General features: G+C 41.7%; 1 protein-coding gene across 2 annotated transcripts in view; it reads right to left on the reverse strand.

Annotated features, from left to right (window-relative positions):
- LOC106613801 (TLE family member 5) overlaps positions 1 to 21933 on the reverse strand; it is a 35391-nt gene that overhangs the window by 12314 nt on the left and 1144 nt on the right. For both annotated transcript variants that reach the window (XM_014216422.3, XM_014216423.3), the window contains exon 2: positions 1823 to 1911. In XM_014216422.3, the coding sequence (XP_014071897.2) occupies positions 1823 to 1911 (89 nt within the window). The remainder of the gene's footprint in view (positions 1 to 1822; positions 1912 to 21933) is intronic.

Here is a 21933-nt window from a genome sequence, read left to right on the forward strand (position 1 = left end):
TTAAAGAATAAACCACCTCATTACAATTCAAGAGCAGTCCTCAGATTCCCTGACCAAACAAGTGCTCAGGGGGCGCATTTCATTCAGACAGCTCTCTCCCTCCGGCCCTCCATCTCTACTCCTCTTTCGCCTGCAGCCTCCACTTAGCCAAATCGCTTTTCCCTTCTAAAAAAAAAAAAAATCCAACAGCAGCCACACACAGGTTGGTTGTCATGACGACCAGTCTCCCCTGCTGCCACCCTACCTGAGACCCTATTGGGATTGTCTTTGTGCGGCTGTGATTGGTGGAGGCGGCCCAGGGGTCCAGAGAGACGCTCTCAAACGACACTTTGATAGAGTTTTATTGCCGCTCCTTCCGCCTCTAAATCGCTCCTGCTGTCATCTTTATTTTGATTTATGTATTCCCTGAACTATTTATGCATGTGAAGGAGGGGGGAGCGACAGTTACAATGCTCACTACTATGCTCAGGAGACCGCCTGCAGAACATTTCCCTTTAAAAGTGCTGAACGCAGCGTTCTACAAAGCCTTGTCTATGGCGCTTCAGCTCAAGTCAATAGGCGGCGCATATGCATGCTACGAATTCGGCGTAGAGAACAGGTATTCTTTTCAACTGCTTCTGTCTGCCTTTGAAGGGGGTTAAACAGGGGGGGGAATTACACACCAAAGCCCAGGCACTGAGGTGTTCATGCTATAGGAACAGACTGATGATCAGACACACAACGAAAGAACATGGGCTTTTATCTTGCTCTCCTCTGATGAAGCTCAATGAAACAGGGAGGAAAGAACCTTAGCCAATACACACTCTAGTTCCTATACCACAGGTAAAGAGGGGGAACCAGATGCAGTCGGTGCAGTGCAGCTGCTTCTTCAAAGGCAATAAATCAATAAAGAAGAAACCTTCCTTGGTCCATGAACTCCATTTAAGTCATGAATTAAACACCAAAACACTGTACACTCTGGTACATCTCAATCCAGGTAAAACGAATTACCTCATACCATCTAGCAATTGCCAATCTTGTTGGGTTGTGGCTATAGTGGTACATCATAACACTGCTTTCTATTACATGAAAGAGAACAGAGTTGTAGACTCGGGTTCCAAATGGAAGTGACACACACATCTATTGATCTGCTCCTAAAAAATATGCAACAGAAGACTATTAGTGTTTGTCTTGCTGTGGATTATTTGGCATTCTAATCATGTAGGTTATGCCCATGTGATTTTGATAAAAGAAACATGTGGTGCACACTACACGCTTACGGCAATAACTTAATAGAGTAGAATTCAAGTGCTCTAATCTGTACTCTCACCTACAAATATAATATGGTTATGCTTAATAAAGTGATTCACAAAGAGCAGTTTTAGTATCGTAAAGGACAATTCAGCCATTTTTCAACCTCATTCATCATCTCCAGCACCAAACCAGAGTGAAAACAGAGTATTTCTATGATCTGTGGTTGTAAAGAAAAGGTCCTAAAAAAATACTTCTCTGTGACATCACAGGGTAGGATTAAAAAGATTTTCATACCCTTCCAAGTTTCTAGCCCATGTGAGGGTATTTTCTTACTCCCTACATCACCGCAAATGTTTGAAATTCACTGTTATTAAAATGTTTTAACTCTTGATGTCATCAGGTAGAACGTTTTATTTTTTCCTACAAAATTTTGAAAATGTGGTATTTTTTATTTTTTTATTTTACATATGTTGACACTGGTATTGTACTGGAGATAATGAAAATTAGGTTGAAAGAACTAAAGATACTAGTTCCTCTGATAAGCTGCGGTTGGAGGGTGTGAGTGTGATAAGTGTTAAAAAAAATGTACCTGTGGTATTGTGCTTGGAGGAACTGGAACTCATCCTTAATTCGGTCACACGAGTCAGAGGTCGTGAATTTCAGCTGCTGCGATGAAGCCTGAGACACAGAAACACCATCAAACATGTCAGTGAAATCAGACAGATCTGGCCTGGCTCACACCAGTAGGACTGAGTGTTGTATTGTTATCGGGGTTGGAAGCAAAATTATTTTACAATCGTTTCATTCTGAATAGAATTTCATTATTACATTTTTTTACTGTTACAACCTGCAAAAAAAATTTTCTGAACAGCTTCCAAACAAAAAGTACCAGTTTATAGTGTTCCTTTTTTAAATTACTTTTCCAAATCAGTGCGGATAGAGCAGCTTGCTATGGAGCCGGCAAGCTATAGCCTAGTTGTTTATATGCGTGATGGACAGACAAGTGTAGGGCACAAGATGCGACTGACATTATGTGGGTGGAGAGAGAGAGAGAGAGGGTGGAGGCGGCTTGGCTTGAAGCGATAGGCATCTTGTTAATGACATGCATTATCTGAATTTGGCCCACAGAATTATACCTACAGAGGAGCACCTTCTATGGATGAACTTTGAATGTCTGAACTTCTGACAGTTGGCTTAACATTAGACCAGAGCTAACGTAAGATAGCTAGCTAAAAAGGTTGTGTGCAGAGCGGCAACAGAATTAAAACTATGTCGTACCTTTTTGTAGTTAATAAATCTGATGTGAAACATGGTAACTATAGTATCCTTAATAACTAGCATTGAAAAAGTTCCTCCATTCTTCTGTAATTAAAATCTCTCCCTAATTTCTGAACCACGCTTGAAACATACCTAGTAGGCTACAGTAACCTAGGAAGGAGAGGGGCAGGTTGCATACACACACTAGCAAAAATGTTCAGCTGGCAGGCAGACACTGGAATAAGTTTGAGTTAGAGAGTGAGGTCTTTGCGTTTTTTTGTGGGACTGAAATAAAAATGCCTTGAACGTTAAAAATAATGTTATCAAGCGGTTCCCATGCTTTTAAAATAACAGTATAGATCACTTTGGTTCCCGGTTCTGATTATGTTCCTCAATTTAGTTATTTTCCGGTTTTCGGATCCGTTCCCTGAACCGGTTCCAACCCGATTTTCATTACAGTCACATTACTTTACAAGCAGTAGTGGTGGTAGATGGACTAGTTGTGTCTTTGTGCCAAACTCACTGCAGCTTTAAACCCAAATAGGAACAAAATCTTATTATTTTTCAGCTGACCGCATAATGGATCAAGTGGGAAATCTCTTAAATATGTGTAGCATTTCATTTCAAATAAATAACTGTAGGTCTAATATAGTTTACTCAAAAACCTATACAAAATGGTAATTTCCCCACTGCCGTTGACTCACTCCAGTTGTAACCATTAACACGGCGCAATCACTACTTTACCTCCAATGCCAACGTACAGTATGTCAGTGAATGATGAAACCAAAAACAGTATAGTATGATAGAAATCCTCGATCATGGTGACGTTGGCTAGCTAAGCTCATGTGCAGAAACACTTCATCAGGTCTAACGGTGGTCTCGCGCAGAACTGAGCATGTGCAGGCGAATAATTGTTCACTTCTCAAATCCCAGACTGGTCAGCTTTGCAAGCGTACTAAACTACTGATTTTAGAACCACAGACTACACAACACAAGTCAGCACAAAGACAAAAGGAGCACTTCCGCCGCTATTTCAGAACCATTTCAACTTAAACATTTAAAACATCAAATCAAAGCTATATGCTTAGTTTAATACACTGAAAACAAACTTAAAGCAAATGATAGTCCCACTAAGCGCAAACCAGATGGGATGACTATCGCTGCAGAATGCTGTGGTAGCCATGCTGGTTAAGTGTGCCTTGAATTCTAAATAAATCATTGACAGTGTCACCAGCAAAGCGCCCCACACCATCACACCACCTCCATGCTTCACATTGGGAACCACACATGCGGAGATCATCCATTCTCCTACTCTGCGTCTCACAAAGACACGGCAGTTGGAACCAAAAATCTTACATTTGGACTCATCAGAGCAAATTTCCACCGGTCTAATGTCCATTGTTCGTGTTCCTTGGCCCAAGCAAGTCTCTTCTTATTATTGGTGTCCTTTAGTAGCCTGATTCACACAGTCTTCTCTGAACAGTTGATGTTGAGATGTCTGTTACTTGAACTCTGTGAAGCATTTATTTTAGTTGCAATTTCTGAGGCTGGGAACTAATGAACATATCCTCTGCAGAGGTAACTCTGGGTCTTCCTTTCCTATGGCGGTCCTCATGAGAGACAGTTCCATCATAGAGTGATTTTTTTTGCGACTGCATTTGAAGAAACTTTAAAACTTCTTAATTTTCTGTTTTGACTGACCTTCATGTCTTAAAGTGATGATGGACTGTCGTCTCTCTTTGCTTATTTTAGCTGTTCTTGCCCCTACCTTGTCACAACACAACTGATTGGCTCAAACGCATTAAGAAGGAAATAAATTCCCCAAATTAACGTTTAACAAGGCACACCTGTTAATTGAAATGCATTCCAGGTGACTACTTTCATGAAGCTGGTTGAGAGAATGCCGAGAGCGTACAAAGCTGTCAAGGAAAATGGTGGCTACTTTGAAGATTCTCAAATATAAAATATTTTTAGATTTGTTTAAACACTTTTTTGATTACTACATGATTCCATATGTGTTATTTTGTAGTTTTGATGTCTTCACTATTCTACAGTGTCGAAAATAGTAAAAATAAAGAAAAACCCTGGAATGAGTAGGTTTGTCCAAACTTTTGACTGGTACTGTATGTGTGTGTGCATGTTTCAATCCAAGGACTAGGTGTTATCTGAACAGCCAGCAGAGCATCTTTATGGAGGCTTATGTCCTCTCTCTGGATCGAGACGTGCTTACCTCACACACTTGGGCCAATACATACACACGCGTTGATGCACACATTTTACACCCGCGCAGAGCAGGCACCTTTTTTTCGTCACACCAGATGGCATGTGTCACCGTATTACGGCAGTATTTCATTAACATTATGTGCATCCATCTGTTGTGTGCTTGGAGGCCCCACAGAGCTTTTTCTTTTTGGTCACTTTACAGCACTGCACCACCAACAGTAGGCTCAGCCATACTGCATGTTTATATAGCCTAGAGTACTTCAAAGGTTGCATGTGGGTGAGGTTAAAGGTCAGAGGCCTGCATATGTGGGGCGCTCGGGCATAGATTATCCATTATATTTACCAGATACTCAAGTGGCCACTCTAACAATGAAAATACACGTCTTCAAAGATGGAAGGCAGTTGGGAGGAGGTGAGATCAGGTGGGACCAATTTGAGCCAATTTGAGGCCAGATACGCGTGTGAACAACTCAGATAAAGTTTTTCCCCCAAAGTTGCCAGGATGTGACGTGTTCCTCTTGTCAGTGCACTCGTAACAACCTAAGCATTACAAAACGTATATTCGATCAAATAAGCCTCACGTAGAAAATAAGCCATTACATGTTTTGTTGACCAAATTCCACACACTCATTTGGCCATACAGAAACTCCTGGCTTGGTGAAAAATGTTAACAAATAAACGCCACCTGCTGGAAAGACCGAAGACGGGGCCTCTCGCTTCGCCACTTCTTCTTTGGCTCGAGGCAAAAGTTGCTCCTTACCATAGATCTAGGATCGGATTACCCTACCTCAAACCCTAACATTAACCATTAGGGGATCAAAAAAATATCTGACCCTGTATCTGTGGTTAAAGGGCAACTTCTACCTACTCCGGGTTGGAACTGTGTTCAGTGTGAGGCTGATAGACTACTGTGTGGGAGGAACTTATGGGAAGAAACACTGGGGGCCCTTACTCCCTCTTTATCTCTCTCTTGTTCCCCTTCTCTCTCTCTGCACTGGAATGCTCCACCTGAGGCTATTGACTCAAAGAACCTTTGGTATTTTAAACGTTTGCATACTGTGCTAAACACTGAGGAACCCAGATCACCCTTCCCCAGTACCCCCCCCCCCCCCCTTACCTGCAGGGCCAGGCTGACTTCAGTGGTGCTGCAGGGCTGGGGCGGGAAGAGCAGCGAACAACCAGCTAGTGTTTTGCCCCTAAGTGCCTTTTGTTGACACAGACTTTGTCTTGTGTAGGCAATATAGCTGCTATTTGCTCTGTCTTTGCCACGGTTGGCTGGATGGATAGATAATGTTAAAGGTTAGAGCGCTTGGAACTTGAAGTCTGTCGGATAGGCTTGTGTAGATATTTTGCTTAGTTATAATGATAATGGATTAGGCCTACTTATATCTAGCAGTTTTCACTTGGTCGCCAAGTGTTTTGATTTGTAAGTAAGGAAATGTGTAGCTTAGCATTTAGCCTAACTTTGTCTCCAGATTGTTAGAATACTGGCTATCAAAAGTCAGGAAATCTATAAGTTATGGGAAAATTTGGCAAAGCCTCATGTATCAGTCTGTCAGATCTGGAACCGGCCGTGTGCTTTTAGGAAAAGGTATCTACTATTAGACGACCACCTATCATCACAGTATCTACAGGCAGCCAAAGTGTGCCGTCCATAAAAATCTATATTTTCAGTTTTTTTCAACACATTTCTCAGAACCTTTTAAGATCCATAATTTTTAGTGCTTATGTTGCATTATTGAAATCAGAGGGGACATTAATTTGTATTTTGAAATGTTCTAAGCGTTGTCCAAAATCCCAATGGAGTGAGATTTTAAGGAAATTCCTGTAATGTCCTGATGGCATAGCAACTGCTCCATTTGGCTGCTGCTCAGCACTCACAAGACAGTTGCCTGCCCTGCACAGACAACTGATAACCACATTACAAGATTTTGGCAATGAACGGTGGCGTGTATTCATGGATGCCAAATATTTGACCAATAAAAAAAATCCCCTCTTCATCATTTTCTGTCCATTCGCAAGTGACTGAATCTCACTGGAGAAATCATCCAACCGAGGGTAACAGCACCCCTCTCCCAGTATGTGTAGCCCATATATCTGATGCTGTCTGGACCAAAAGAGTATGGCATGTTGCGGCCGTAGCTGATTTCTTTTGATTTTCCCATGATGTCAAGCAAAGAGGCACTGAGTTTGAAGGTAGGCCTTGAAATACATCCACAGGAACACCTCCAATTGACTCAAATGATGTCAATTAGCCTATCAGAAGCTTCTAAAGCCATGACATTTTCTGGAATTTTCCAAGCTATTTAAAGGCACAGTCAACTCGTGTATGTAAACTTCTGACCCACTGGGATTGTGATACAGTGAATTATTTCACGTATAATCTGTCTGTAAACAGTTGTTGGCAAAATTACTTGAGTCATGCACAACATAGATGTCCTAGATGTCCAAAGCCAGGTGGAGATGGGTAAATTAGACAAGTGTTCAGTCTTTGTTACTGTTGCAAATGTAGGCCTACATGTCACAAGAAAAAAAGCTACCATGAGATTATAAATCTAACTGCATTGTGAACTGCACTCCATACTGAGATGGGCTGTCTGTCCCCACCCTGAGCATTGATTGATCATGCGGAGGCAGTAGAGAAGCCATATTTGGACATCACATATATTTTAACAGTTCAATTTCATGCCATGGTGTGCATATAAATAATGTGTTATAATTCACCCGTTTCTCACAGTTTTTTATCCCGGGAAAAGGGAGTAGTTTTGGGCGGTAAAATCTTGGTAACCGGGTACCCGTTATTCAACCCTTATGTGTGGGTGCCCTCCCATGTGTGCTGGTATGCCCTCCATGTCCATGCATTGTGTGTGTGTGTGTTTTGACTGCCATGCAGTCTATGTTTGCGAGTGCACTTCACTAGAAGTGATAAAAGTAGAATAATCCCCTTTAAAGCGTCTTAACAAGGTCAAATCAGCTAGGCTCAGGGTGGAGGATAACCGCATCTCAGGAATGGGGGTAAGCCCGGCCTGGTCCATGGAGATAATAATCAAAATCAAATTCCTGGCCCAAACAGGATTAGGCTCCCTGTTGCTGTATCTAAAGCCGAGTCCAATGCTGAAGAGACAATCCAATTCCTCAGCCCCTAACATGCATGGGTTGGCCTGGCCCTGAGCCAGTCAGACCTCTCTCTCTGCTCACTGGGTACAGTGGCTCTACAAGCATTTCAGGGTGATTCCTCATGAAACCAACATTTAATTCATAGAATGGTCTTTTGGAGGAAGGATTGTTGACATATATTTGTATCTAAAAGCAAAATTGGGAATTATTTAACCAAAGTTTGCATATTTATCACATTATGGCCTTTATATTTTTGAAATTTAGCAGGCTGTCTTATCCAGAACGACCAGTACTGAGTGCATACATTTTCATACTTTTTTCTTCATTCTGGTCCCCTGTGGGAATCAAACCTCCAACCCTGGCATTGGAAGCATCATGCTCTACCAGCTGAGCTACATGTGTCCCATATAAGACATCATGTTATGGAGGTGCTACAAAGCAAAAATTGGTGTCATATGAAGCTATACCGCTTGCTCTGAAATATGAGTGGTATTAACTTATGAATATAAATTATAATGATTTGGCAATTTTTATATATACTCACTCACTCTACGGGCATATTTTAAAACATTATTTTATTATTATTTAACTAGGCAAGTCAGTTAAGTTCAAATTCTTATTTACAATGACGGCCTAGGAACAGTGGGTTAACTGCCTTGTTCAGGGGCAGAACGACAGATTTTTACCTCGTCAGCTCTGGGATTTGATCTAGCAACCTTTCAGTTACTGGCCCAACGCTCTAACCACTAGGCTACCAACCGCCCCATTTCAAAGTTCCAGAGTGGGATCTCTGCTAGTTAAATTAATGGCCATTTTATACTGAGACATTGGCATAGTAGGCAATGTAACCAATCACAGCCCTGCACCACAGAGTTTCTAAACCCAGAGGCGCAACATCTCAAGACTTCTGGGAAAACAGACTAGAATGGGGTTTGAGAAGTCAATGAGAAGTGAAATTCTTCCTTTAATTTTTCTCAATCTAAACATGCAATTTGCATGTTGACTGCAGGAATGTCCACCAGAGCTGTTGCCAGAGAACTCAATGTTAAGTTCTCTACCATAAGCCGCCTCCAACATAATTTTAGAGAAAATGGCAGTACGTCCAACCGGCCTCACAACCGCAGACCACGTGTAACCACGCCTGCCCATGACCTCCACATCCATCTTCTTCACCTGCGGTATCGTCTGAGACCAGCCACCCGGACAGCTGATGAAACCGAGGAGTATTTATGTCTCTAAGGCCTGTTTGTGGGGGAAAAACTCATTCTAATTGGCTGGGCCTGGCATATCTGTATTCAGTCATGTGAAATCCATAGATTAATGTATTTTATTTCAATTTACTGATTTCCTTATGAACTGTAACACAGTAAAATCGTTGCAATTATAGCATGTTGCGTTTTATATTTTTGTTTAACAATATAAAACATTTGCCAAATCATAAGTTGTATATTTTTCTATATTCATAAATGAAAGAATTGGTATTTTAAAGCAAAATACTACTAAATATTAGAACAAGCAGTAAAGTTTCATATGACACCAATGTTTGCTTTGTAGCACCTACAGATATCTTCTGTGTTATGTAGGTCTGTGTGCGATGTGTTTCTATATGCGTTCATCATAGGTAGTAAACTGGTACTGTTTCATTGTAGTTTGTTTTGTGTTTTAGGTAGGTTTGTGTGCAGCTTTAATGTTCATGAATCCATATGAAGTCCTAATACAGATTTGCATTGTGTATCATATTTCCTTTTCCCTCTAATTACCCATTTGAGAGATTCCCTGCTGGTTTGGTTCCACCCTGAATGTGGGGATTCAGAACAAACCCCTCTCTCGCTTGCCCTCTCACGCTCTCTCTCCAGTGGCGATGTAAACAGGGAGCCGGAGCTCCAGGAAATGCAATCCCCACACTGCAGTTCCCCTCAGGCAGGATTTACACTGAGGAGGATGTTTTCTGATGATACCCGGTGTTATTGTCGGTGTGTGTGTGCCTGTGTGTGCATACGTGAAGCATAGCCGCTCCCACAGAGTAATCGCACTCTCCTGCCTTTGTGGTCTGATCTGCTGAGCAGAAACATAGGATTGGGTTTGTAATCCTTGTTAAAGATAGACATTATGGTGGAGAGCAGATTTATTTATTTTGTAAATTTATTTTTTTTACCCCTTTTCTCCCCAATTTTGTGGTATTCAATTGGTAGTTAGTCTTGTCTCATCGCTGCAAATCCCGTATGGACTTGGGAGAGGCGAAGGTCAGGAGCCATGCATCCCATCCTCCGAAACACAACCCTACCAAGCCGCACTGCTACTTGACACAATGCCCTCTTAACCCAGAAGCCCGCCGCACCAATGTGTTGGAGGAAACACCGTACACCTGGCGACTGTGTCAGCGTGCACGGCCCCCGGCCCGCCACAGGAGTTGCTAGTGCGCGATGGGACAAGGACATCACTGCCGGCCAAACCCTCCCCTAACCCAGACGACGCTGGGCCAATTGTGCACCGCCCCATGGGTCTCCGGGTCGCGGCCGGCTGCGACAGAGCCTGGAATCGTACCCAGAATTTCTAGTGGCACAGCTAGCACTGTGATGCAGTGCCACTCCGAAGGCCATGGAGAGTAGATTTAACTCGGATTGTATGATTATGTTTTTTAATCTGTGGGCTGGGTAGGAAGGGATGACAATTTCCTGAAATGATGAATCCTATGAAGACTGTCTCTATTGCCCCACCAGAGCAAAGCTTTTTAATGCTTTAATTGCATCTCAAAGGAGTGGGGCAGAATCAAATTAGAGATTGTCCTACATTTTTGAGCTGTGTGTGTTTGTGACAGGAAGTGTGAAAGTGGGATGTATGTACGTACAGTTGAAGTCAGAAGATTACATACACTTAGGTTGGAGTCATTAAAACTTGTTTTTCAACCACTCCACAAATTTCTTGTTAACAAACTATAGTTTTGGCAAGTTAGTTAGAACATTTACTTTGTGCATGACACAAGTAATTTTTCCAACAATTGTTTACAGATTATTTCACTTAATCACAATTCCAGTGGGTCAGAAGTTTACATACACTAAGTTGACTGTGCCTTTAAACAGCTTGGAAAATTCCAGAAAATTGTCATGGCTTTAGAAGCTTCTGATAGGCTAATTAACATCATGAGTCAATTGGAGGTGTATCTGTGGATGAATTTCAAGGTCTACCTTCAAACGCAGTGCCTCTTTGCTTGACATCATGGGAAAATCAAAAGAAATCAGCTAAGACTTCAGAAAAAAAATCCTCTGGTCTGATGAAACAAAAATACAATTGTTTGGCCATAATGAACATCATTATGTTTGGAGGAAAAAGGGGGAGGCTTGCAAGTCGAAGAACACCATCCCAACCGTGCAGCAGAACTGAAAAAACGTGTGCGAGCAAGGAGGCCTACAAACCTGACTCCATTACACCAGCTGTCAGGAGGAATGGGCCAAAATTCACCCAACTTATTGTGGGAAGCTTGTGGAAGGCTACCCAAAACGTTTGACCCAAGTTAAACAATGTAAAGACAATGCTACCAAATACTAATTGAGTGTATGTGAACTTCTGACCCACTGGGAATGTGATGAAAGAAATAAAAGCTGAAATAAATCATTCTCTACTATTATTCTGACACTTCACATTTTTAAAATAAAGTGATGATCCTAACTGACCTAAGACAGGGAATTTTTACTAGGATTAAATGTCAGGAATTGTGAAAAACTGAGTTTAAATGTATTTGGCTAAGGTGTATGTAAACTTCCGACTTCAACTGTAGCCCTCTCTCTCTTTCATATATATATATATATATATATATATACACACACACACACACACATACATACACACACAACCTCTTTCAGGTAATACATTCAATGCAGTATCAGCCTTGTATTTAGATAATGAATGATGGGTTATGCATAATAAGCTTCTAACTTACAGCCTCTGTCTCTTACGCAACCACCTGTATTCTGCTGGCCTCTCCTTAAAAAAACGCTCTTTAGCTCTTCGAGTCCCATGCAGGAAATGCTACACTACAATAGCTTGCTGGACATACATTTTTGAAGCATTTCTTATACCAATAGACTATTCTAAGAGGGATGCAAGCTCTTTTTTGCAGAATGTTAAATACAGCAGCCAATAGAACTCATGGGTAGTTTGAAAGAAGCTCGAACACACAATGGCGGTAGGCTAAAGCAGTTATTTATTCAGACCCATAACCATTCAATCTTTGTGAAGAAAAGTGAAAGCCTTTTGCATCTAATTCTAGTCCTATATTATTCAAGGATGTCAATAGCAACAATAGAGAGAAAGAGGTAGGCAACTAACATGAGGGGAAATATTATGAAAGGTATTCAGTACCAGTCAAAAGTTTGGACACACCTACTCATTCCAGAGATTCTTTATTTTTTTTATGATTTTCTACATTGTAGAATAATAGTGAAGACAAACTATGAAATAACACATGGAATCATGTAGTAAAAATAGTAAAAATAAAAACCCTGGAATGAGTAGGTTGGTCCAAACTTTTGACTGGTACTGTATATGCGTCAGCCTACTAAAATAGACCCTATTATACTGCATTTCAAAATTAAAAACAAATTCACTAGCCTGTACTTGTAACTGTAGGCCGCATGTGTTGCACCAGAATCGCATGTACTCTACTGCTTCATCATGGTTTGAACAATGTGCGTAATCCCAGTCCATATAATACAATAGAGTACAGTAACAGCTCACACAAAAAGATTAGCCTACCGGAGCTAGTTTCATTCATTTACCCAAGAGAGCATATAGCTAGCCACATTTATGGGCTTTTATGTTTTTCCAATTGTGTGTAATGTGCAGTAGCCTATATCATATTGGATAACGGCACGATCATTTGGGCTTTTTTGAGTTTGGACTCAGTAAATGTCGTTAATGTAGTGCTCATAAAATGTATTTATTATATGGTTCATCAGGTTCAGGTAGCATCAGGTTGGAATGTTCATGCTGATCAAAGCTCTAATCAAATCCAGACATATTTATATGCTTTATAACGCCTTTGAATGACACTTCCTGTTTTTGTGAGAAATACCAGGATATCCGGAAGGAAAGTGATTTATTCTCCGGATGGAACATTTGTAAAATACCAGGAAAATATTAAACCCTAAACACACACCCACAAAAGCCAGGGCAAAAGCACAGGAACTGCAACAAGCCGAGGAAGACTGCAAGGCAAGGGGAAATGAGCAATGTCACGAGTTGGGAAAGCAGTGAGGGAAACAGGGTTGCGGGTTTGGAAACCACAGGAGAGATTAAAAATGGCCTGGTGAACGAGGCTGTGAGATTACAGAGAGTGCGGTTATGCCTGTGATTGATGGCTGTTTGTAAAAACCCAGGTTATTACTTACAAGGGTCCAAAAGGGAGGTACTAAGATTACTTCCTGGTTGATAACCAAAATAAGTGGACAGACCTGCATCCTAAAATGCTCCCTCCTCTGCACTCTGACTCCTATTTGTTGAACAATGACCGTAGCAAGCTGGCTAGTTAGACCCAGCCAACCCACAGCCTACACCTGGGCACGTACAGCTCAGTCTGGGAGGGCTGCCTGCCGTAGATCTCTGGGGTTTTCAAAGAGCTCCAGGATGAGGTGTTTTGTTGCTCCAGTCTTTCTCCTGCCCTGCCTGTCTGAAAGGAGGGAGCACAGCTAATTCTCTTGTCTGGGCTCTGCAGTGCCTGTGCTCTGGCAGGTCTGGGGCCTGTACAGGGGTTGGCCAATCAAAAGCCCCCCCGCCAAGACGCTTTGTTCCAGCCCAGCGCCCTGCTCAGGGGTGCGCCCCCCCCCCCACCCCACACACAGCCACCGCTGAATACTGATGCAGCTGCCGCTCCACTTCTAAAGCTTAGCACAAACTCTAAGCAGACGCAAGATTCAGAGTGTTGCGATGTTGTTTTGTCACAAAAGGGGGCGGGTCCTTTGTAATAGACTCCGGCATTCAACATACTTTTTTACTTCCTGAAAATGCTCCGTATCATGCCTTCCGCAGCCATGTGGGCAGTGTAGTCACTTGGTTCCTTGATCTGATCTCTAGGCTACTCGTCAAAGTAGCCCATTTTGGATTGATAACCAAATATAATCTCAGCAACTGTTGAAATAGTAAACCGAACAAGAAGAATCCACCCAAAAATTTATTTTGTTTAGAAGTAATAACTAGTTATTACAGGCTATTGTGAATTGGTAAAACCTGCTATAGGCAACTTGCTAGCCATGTGCTTTTTTTACTCTATGACCAAAACATGAAGTTCTATTTTTAGCTGATATGGGAATGAATCCACAAGCAGCACGTCAAACTGGGATAATGTTGTAGGTTACACAGGCAAGTAGAAGAATATTGCCAGGGCATATTTTTGTATTATAAATCAGATCATTTCACATGGAGATGTGGGAATCTAAAAAGGCTACCTAGCTTGCTATGTTTTTAGCCAGGCCAAAGTCAGCTAGCCAGGCTGCCACTAGCTACTACTAGCAAGGGAAGGTGATACTTCCTTGTTTCATAAAATGAAAAAACGAATAGAAAATGTTGCCATCGCCCCCTTGTGATTGGAAGTGGGACCGGCGAGCATATAATTTTATCAAAAAGTGTGTCCCCTACTCCAAAAAAAATCCCACTACATCCATGTGCACGCACATAGATCAACAGAGTTATGTTTGTAGTAAACTTAATCCCCCGCCATACTCCCTCCTCCCACATACAGACCACATCTACACACACACCATCCTTATGCTCTGCTTCTCTCGCTTGCCAACATCCTACACTGTCCTTTTCTCTCACAATTTTCGCAGCGTCGGGAATAATGTATACAGACAAAAGGCCAACCCACACAAAGCATGCAATAATTTATGAACACAAAACAGAGGCTCATAAAATCCACCCACACACAATCATCACTCATACAGAGTGTGGTCAGAAAGGCGCTGGGCGGAAGGCTATAACAGGTGTCTCTTCATGCAATCTTCAAGTCTCAGAATAACAACCAACAGAACCAATCCTCTCAGCAACACAATAGCAATGCTTTTCACACATTCAACAAGGCTGTGGTTCTTTCACTTCTCAGAGGATTTAAGAAGTAATGAAATCTAACCAGGACCTAAAATCAGAACACTAAAAATGTTACACATTTTCAGCAATGGAAAAGTAAAATATTCAACACCATATAGCCTTAGTCCTCGCATTTCATCTAGTCAGCAATTACTGAAATGGCTATTTGTGAAATAATAGTTTTTTGGGGGCAGAACCAATCTTTTGTGTTAGTCTTCCAAAATTGGCAGGTATGAACTCTGACAGAAAGGGGAGGTGTGTATGCCTTCCCTGCTTAGAATGTGTGTATTTATGATGGGGACTTGGAGACTGTCCCAATCCCCCAACCCAACAGTCATTTGAAAATCAGCCAGTGTGGCCCTCCAGTAAAATCAATATCACCTGTGACCCATGGCTTGCCCTCAATAGCTGTGCCCCCCGCGGAGTGGGGGGAGGTGGTGCTCGGGGCCCTCTGTCATGCTAATGAGCGACTCTGCCCTTAACGACCCAGACATCTGCTGGCTGTGTGTGTGTGTCAAGCCCCACATTCAATTTGTTCCCCAGAAACAAAAAGCAGATAAGACCCTTGAGGCCAGTCAGGACGTTTGTGTGCATGCGTGCATAAACTGTGTTATTTGAAGAAGTGTCTGTACGCTTATAATTGACGTTGTGTATGGGAAAGTGTGAAAGACATGGGCAACCTTGATTTAATTTAAATATGTGTGCAATCATTACTGCATTGACAAGTAGATGTCAGCTTTGGCTAGAGACAGGTGAAGAGGGTGCCCTTGTGTGTTCACTCTGTGTGCTTGTGGTGCACTGTGTGAGTAACAGAGCAATTGAGCAGGGGTGGGAGGGAGTTTGTTTAATGGGCGAGACAGGGGACCACGGGGATTAAGTTCCCCCAGCTGGAGGCTTTAGAGAAAAGGCTGGGGGCTGTTCTGTTAATTCAAGTGGGCTTAATAATGCCTGTGCACCCTTTTCCCCTCCATCCCTCCCACCACTACATCAAATCTGGGAGGAAATGCATGATAAAGGGCGACAAGCAGGGAAGATGTGTGTGTGCTCATGCAAACTTGTGAGTCACAGTCAACATTTCTGTATAGCCAATAGGTTTGTGAGATTTTACTCCCATACTACTACATTTAGCAGTGTCGGCTACATGCTGTTCTGTGGGTCCTATTTACAGCAGAAACTGCTTTGTAGATGCATAGGATTAAACAGGCTCCACACAATATGGTAAATGCAAACATCTGGGTCAGACTGCAGCCACTTCCAAATGAAGATTTCTTCACTTAAACCAACAGATTCTACTGACCCACTATAGTGACTGAGCTCTTTAGGAAACAAATTGCATATTCATTATTTAAACGGTGTTAATCTTTTCCCCAGGTCATCTGTCAACAATCCATCATTTGCCATTTGTTTATCTGTGTTACAACCAAATGTATGCAAATACACCTGGGTCTAACATCTGGTGTTGTCACTGGTAACAGGGGTTTGAAAGATGAGTGATAGTTCTGTAACTACTATACTCATGCAAGAATCCTACGCACATTCAGTTTCTTAAACCCATTACAATTACAACACCTTAATTGCATGGGGGATGAAGGCAAAATAACTTCAATTTAATTGATTTACCATGATAACATGGAATATACTAGGCTAATTACAAAAATATATTAAGGTGAAACACTCTGCTTTAAGCACTCCTAGCCAAATCACCTTTGAGGCATTTCTGAACCGGGTGAGTTTGAGAGATCCATCTCCCCTGTCAGGCTCCAGTTTAAGTCTTCCATCATGACGGTTCTAATCTCTGACAGTCATATCTATAGCTGTCACATATTTCCAACCATAGGGCCTGTGGCAGCCCAGCCAGCAGCACTGTTCAGTTTGATTTGAGGAGGGCTTCAGCAGCACAGAGTGGAGGTGTAACATTAACTACTTATGCTCCAAGGGTGAACCAACTGCTGTAGCTCTCACAAAGCGTCCCACTAAATCCATAATCCACGTTTTTAATCCTGTGTGTTGGGTCTTAATACTCCAATCAAGTAGCATAAGGGCACTGAATTGGATTAGGGGGAAAAAACAAGCGACAAATGGCCAGGTTCTCACCTTGGTAAAGGTGACTGAACCCCAGTGCACCACATCAGAGATGACTGGCTAGCTACAGCACCAAGGCATCTTCTCCAACCTAGGGTCATTGGAATTGCAGAAAAGTGGATGGAATCCCAGAATAAAATGTTTTTGTTTTAAAGCTAAATCAACATAAAAGCAAATATACAAAGCGCAACATGTAAACTGTTGGACACATGTTTCATGAACTGAAATAAAATATCACAGAAATGTTCCATACACACAAAAATGTGCACACAAATTTGTTTACATCCCTGTTATTGAGCATTTCTACTTTGCCAAGACAATCCATACACCTGACAGGTGTGGCATATCATGAAGTTGATTAAACAGCGTGAAAATTACACAGGTGCACCTTGTGCTGGGGACAACAAAAAGGCAACTCTAAAATATGCAGTTTTGTCACAACACAATGCCACAGATGTCTCAAGTTGAGGGAGCGTGCAATTGTCATGTTGACTGCAAGAATGTCCAACAGAGATGTTGCCAGAGAGGGGGGGGAGAAATTGTGCATGTTCCGTTTATATTTTTGTTCAATATATATGTGTTATTTATTTATTGGAAGCTCTGTTTAACACCAGTTTGTTATGAGGGTAAAAGTCAGTGGTCGTATCCGAATACCCATACTTGCGTCCTAAAATAGTAAGCCGTTTGAGTATGCAAAAAAGTTTAATAGTATGCGACAGCTGATCAATTAGATATAGGGATGCCCTTCCGAAATTAATGAATTGCAGGAAACAACGCAATAGTGCATGAGGCATTATCAAAATGCGAACATTTTTAATAGTGTATGATTTTTAAAAATGTTTTAAATTGAGTATGGTGCAAATGTCAGGAAGTTCAACTAATTTCTGCAATCTGGTAGAATTCAATGCACACTTTCGCACAATGCATTGGAAGAGGTGGGCTGCGCGTGATAGGCCCTAGTTCTCTTCAAGTAGCCAACACTAGGCCACTTAAATTGGGAAGATGCTGAATGTGTGGTGTTCAAAATATGCCAAGTATTTTTTGTTCTCCTTACAATGATCACAAGTATTGCATCGTAGGCTACATCTTTGAAAATAAGTGTTTTTTGTTTTTTTACCCAAAGTGGATTTCTATTCTCATTGAAAAGCGTTTGTTCTCTTGGCCTTAGAGCATTTGAACTAAATACTAAACAATCTTAATTTTTGAATGTGTCGGTAACGGGTACTCAGGATGTGGCTGCGTTATTAATGTCATGTTAAATCAGGCCTTCTGATTTAAACATATGGATTGTTTTAGTTTGTAGGCTAGGCTACCTATTTAATTAATCAAGCCGTAGCAATCATTCTGATCTTGTTCCCAATGATCAGTGCTTTAGTGTATTGTTGTTGTCCAGCGGTTCTGAATTTGCAATGGAGTCGACTGTCCACGTTCCTGTGCAACAGCCTTTTGATTTGAACATTTGAAAAGTTAAGGTGTGTGTATTAGGCTATTTGATTTAATTTATGTTACAGCACTTTGGATTCACTAATAAATGTTGAAATGGAACCAAATGATCTGTTTCTATAGCAGACGGGCTATGGTATTGGTTGAATGTGATAGGCAGACTATAACCAGCCTGATTAGGCCTATAATTCTTATTCTAGTCAGAGTTTCGAGCAATTAATCGAATTGGAAAATGGGCCATTATCAGGCGATGCATGTCTGTTGAATTTGGAAAAATTCACCCACACCTCGGCCCGCCCCACCTACTCAGCCAGTTGGGAGGAGCTACTGCGTGGCATACTTTTTATTAAAACGGTACGTGCTAAATAGTATGAAAAGTTGAGTCCATAGTATACCGTTTAAGTACGTAGTATGCCAGCATGGGTATTTATTTTCAGACACAGCTAGTCTTTATAGAAGATAGATTGGAGATACCTTTGGGTTGCAGGCCTATCACACAAGCTGTTCCACTCCTGATGAGGGTGAGAGACATTGGGGAGACGTAAGGGGCAACCCACCAACTGTAATCAGGTTGAACTCTAATGCTGAGTCTAACTCAGTCAGCGGAAGGATTCTGGAGAGTGCGATGGGGAGCTAGTAAGATCTCACACAATTACGAGCTCTTCACTTCTCCTCTGCACACTGATGAGGTGTGAAGTGGCAGGAGCGGTCCTCTCAGACAACGCCAGCCTCAGAACAGAGCTGCATGCCACGGCTGCACTGACTAATGCAAAAAGGCACACCATTCATGTCATGAGACATCCAGGCTCTAGCCTGAGGAAACAACTCTTACCCCTTCTGTGTTAGAACTGGGGACGACAAATCGCTTATATGGAGTAAGTGCACCGTGGCAACATAATAGTCTTGCAAAGAACTTGTTCTCAACTGGCCTACCTGGTTAAATGAAGGTGAAATAAATACATTAAATTGTGTTTATCTACATTTTATTCCCAAGCTTTCATTTTCAGTTATATTTGAGCTCAGTTTAGCACGAGTGATGTGAACATTTCAAAAATGGATGTTTACTGCAGTGTTTATTTTTTACCTAAATGAATAGACAAATGTGTCAGTTATGTGACCATGGGGAGAGAGCCCACTTTTTCCATAGACCAAAGTTTGTTACCATGGAAACTTGGGATTTGGGAAATAAACTGGATGTGGCCTATTCCAGTCATCAAAGGCACCCGACCACCAGAGTTACTTGTTTTCATGCTTGGAAATATGTGTTCCATTACCAACGTCAAGGCACAACATAGACCTGCTACATTTGGGTTGCAGGCCATGAATCACAAGCCAGTACCAGCTTTACCCTTCATTATTATTCAGGATACTCAGGTAGATGGATACTTCCCTTACATATTTTATTGTCAAGAGCAGGGATGGGTAACTCCAGTCCTCATGGGCCTTATTGGTGTCACACTTCTGCCCCAGCTAACACACCTGACTACAATAATCAACTAATCATGATCTTCAGTTTAGAATGCAAATACACAATAAAAATATAAAACGCAACATGTAAAGTGTTGGTCCCATGTTATATGAGATTAAATAAAATATCCCAGAAATGTTCCATACACACAAAAAGCTTATTTCTCTGAAATTGTGTACACATTTGTTTACATCCCTGTTACTGAACATTTCTCCTTTGCCAAGATAATCTATCCACTTGACAGGTGCAGCATATCAAGAAACGGATTAAACAGCATGATCATTACACAGGTGCACCTTGTGCTGGGGACAATAAAAGGCCACTCTAAAACGCCACAGATGTCAAGTTGAGGGAGCGTGCAATTGGCATGCTGACTGCAGGAATGTTCACTTCTCTATCATAAGCTGCCTCCAACGTCGTTTTAGAAAATTTGGCAGTATAGCCAATCAGCCTCACAACAGCAGACCACGTGTATGGCGTCGTCGTGTATGGCGTCGTGTGGGCGAGCGGTTTGCTGATGTCAACATTGTGAACAGAGTGCCCCATGGTGGCGGTGGGGTATATACACTACAGACAACGAACACAATTGCATTTTATCAATGGCAAATTGAAAGCACAGAGACACCGGGACAAGATCCTGAAGCCCATTGTAGTGCTATTCATCCACCGCGATCACCTCATGTTTCAGCATAATGCATGGCCCCATGTCGCAAAGATCTGTACACAATTCCTGGAAACTGAAAATGTCCCAGTTCTTCCATGGCCCGCATACTCAGACATGTCACCCATTGAGCATGTTTGGGATGCTCTGGATTGACATGTACAACAGCGTGTTCCAGTTCCCAACAATATCCAGCAACTTCACACAACCATTAAGAGGAATGGGACAACATTCCAAGGGCCACAATCAACAGCCTGACCAACTCCATGTGAAGGAGATGTGTTGCACTGCATGAGGCAAATGGTCACACCAGATACTGACTGGTTTTCTGATCCATGGACCATTTAAAAAAAAAAAAGTATCTGTGACCAACAACTGTAAATACAGATATTCATCTATGTGAAATCCACAGATTATGGCCTAACGCATTTATTTCAGTTGACTGATTTCCTTATACGAACTGTAACTCAGTAAAGTCTTTGAAATTGTTGTATGTTGCATTTATATTTTTAATCAGTTTAAGTCAGCTGTGTTTGCTAGGGATGAGGAAAAAGTGCGACACCACTCCGGCCCCCAAGGACTGGAGTTTCCCACCCCTGGTAAAGAGAATCACGTAAACATCAGTCATTGGCAAAGGAACTAACATCTCAAATTATAGGTCACTGGCAGTTCTGATTTCTGAAGTTTAATCAACATTGGACACAAACCAAGTCTCAGAGGGTAAAATGAAGGGCTTGTTTATCCTTGAATGTTGCTATGGAAGGCGCTTTTGTGCAAGTCAATGAGGACTTTTGGGGAAAGTTGATAAGCTCCCCCTGCATCTCCAAAGCAAATCTGAGGTTGATTTCAAGGTCAAAATAAGACCGTTGGGAATGTAGTTCCTGTACCATCCCTGCAAAGTCCCAACTTCTTTAATGTCATAATTTGGGGCTCCCTGTGCAAGTCATCTCTCCACTGCATACATGACTTTGTTGGGCTTCTATGCTTGTGTCTAAAGTAAAATAGCCATTCTCTCTAGTTACATTACCCAGCTGGCTTGCAATCCAAATTAATTTACAATGCAAATCATGTTGATTCTGTACTGAACAGAACAACTTTTGGAATTGTTTCACTGATGTTTGATGCAAAAACCTGGATATGAGCATGATGATTAATTAGTGTAAAAGAACAACCTGTGAAATCCCATTCAACATAGGCATGCAAATGTATGAGCACAAGTAAATAGGCAAAATAAGGAACGCTGGTGGTTACGCATGAGTAACTTCTATCTGGTTTGGTAATCAAATTACCCCAGGGGGTGTCTGTTTAATTCAGAGCTGAAACGACATTTGACAATCCTCTTCTCTTGGTGTAGTGACATGCTGAGAGCATA

The sequence above is a fragment of the Salmo salar genome, chromosome 10 (genome assembly GCF_965601325.2).
Source record: "Salmo salar chromosome 10, fSalSal1, whole genome shotgun sequence".
Taxonomy (NCBI): Eukaryota; Metazoa; Chordata; class Actinopteri; order Salmoniformes; family Salmonidae; genus Salmo; species Salmo salar.